This window comes from Mizuhopecten yessoensis, unplaced genomic scaffold (assembly GCF_002113885.1).
Source record: "Mizuhopecten yessoensis strain PY_sf001 unplaced genomic scaffold, ASM211388v2 hete_36004600, whole genome shotgun sequence".
NCBI classification, from domain to species: Eukaryota; Metazoa; Mollusca; class Bivalvia; order Pectinida; family Pectinidae; genus Mizuhopecten; species Mizuhopecten yessoensis.
In genome coordinates, this window is record NW_018482312.1 from 1 (window position 1) to 1,745 (window position 1,745).

A 1,745-nucleotide genomic window follows, 5' to 3' on the forward strand; every position below is an offset into this window, starting at 1 on the left:
TGAGGACAATGCAACAAACTTTCATTTTAGTCAGTTCGGTGCTAATAACTCTGCAATCAATTCTGCCATGTATAAACTTCCACCTAATGGTGGTAAAAACAACAATAATAAAAAGGGGACGCGACAAAGGAGGAGTATGTCAAATTTATCAGTGTTAAGTAGGGATAACCTTGATCAGGTTGTAAAAAAACTGGAAACTATTCAGTGTGATGATCAGAGTGTCAGTGACTTGGGGAAGCAGAAAAACATGCTTCCTGAAATGATGATAGATGGTATAGCTTATGACCCAGAGGAACAGGTCACACCCACTCTTAGTAAATTCCCAGTGTATCAAAAGCAAGTGTCTGTGCGCTCATGTCAGTCCGAATACTCTACTATGGAGGATATTATTTCTAATGATAACCCCTCATTGACTGTGAAGCCAATTCCTGTGATGCCAATGAAAAACTATCATCGTGTTTTGTCGGAGTATGACAATCTGACGAATCAGTATGCCCCTCCCTCTGCGCGCTCACATACTAGTACTGGTACAGAGTTCTGTAAGCCATGGGGAAATAACTTCTTTGAGTCCCTACTGATCAAAACTAATAATCCTAAAATGGTACCCCCGATGGATGTGAATGAACGTATTCAGGCATGGAGATCTGATAGCCAGAAATTCCGCCCTGTGTCGAGTGTGAGGGACAGTGTGATCTCTAACTCTACTTTAATGGAGGAGGAGGAAGAGGACGAGTCTATCTGTGATACGCCCCAGCCCGCTGTCATACAGCCTCCACCCCTCCCCAGTGTTCCATGTCCCAGTCGTGTCCCTCCCACTGGGGAACACCACATGTCGAAGGCCAGGGAGGGCCAGGACGAAGATGACAAGTCAGAGGCATCTACAACCACTAACACATTCCACAGCGTTGCACAGCCCAAGCCGTCAAAAGGTAAGCTGACACCGTGGATAGGTGTTATATAGTATTTCTGTTGTTCGCAAGAGGAAAACGCTTCTTAAGAAGTTAAATTTTACATTTTTGGTAAACTGTTGATGTAACTTTTCATTGTACTTGGTAAGAAACAGTATTTCTGTGATACTTTTTGTCACAACAGCAACATGATTATCTAAATCAGATATTAATATCACATTAAACAGTTACAGTATTTATTTTTTATTTATCTCAGACTTTGTTGTAAAAAAATATATAATTTTAACCTTTCCAGTTCCTATAGAGAGCTCAAATCAGGCCCTGTTTTGAAAATAAGAGATAATAAATGTTAAATTTGCTCAGTTATAATTGTTCATCCTGTATGCTGTATTTATTTAGATATTACTGTCCTTCAAGTATGCTATACCAGTTCAGATGATCTTCCATGTCTGAATGGTTCAAGTGTATGAAAATGTTCAGTGGATGTTAACATTTCCAGACATTCTTTTTTATTTGGGGTTATTGTGTTTACAGCACATCCTGTGGCCCCAAAACACCACAAGCCTAAAAGTCAGCACCCTGAGACACGAATACGGGATTACATCATTAAGTAAGTGTCACCTGGTACAAATGTTCTAGGACAACATCACGACTAAAGTCAATACATGTAGTTCTAACAAATTCTTTATCAATACCAAGTCAAGAGTTCTAACACACTCCTTTAACTCATTCTTTGTCAAAAAGAAACAACTTTTACAGGTATATTTTTGCATATTTTTGCCATGTGGTGATAATGTTGTGAATATTGACCAAATTGTCTTAAATCCATGATGGGGC

The 1,745-nt window shown here is 39.3% G+C and overlaps 1 protein-coding gene across 1 annotated transcript; it reads left to right on the forward strand.

Moving 5' to 3' along the window:
• The first annotated feature begins 9 nt into the window (after window positions 1–9).
• Window positions 10–1,522, forward strand: LOC110444081. The gene is made up of 2 exons (XM_021488501.1): window positions 10–929; window positions 1,443–1,522. The coding sequence occupies exons 1-2, from the start codon at window positions 68–70 to the stop codon at window positions 1,520–1,522; spliced, it is 942 nt and encodes a 313-aa protein (XP_021344176.1). The 5' UTR covers window positions 10–67.
• Window positions 1,523–1,745: the final 223 nt, after the last annotated feature.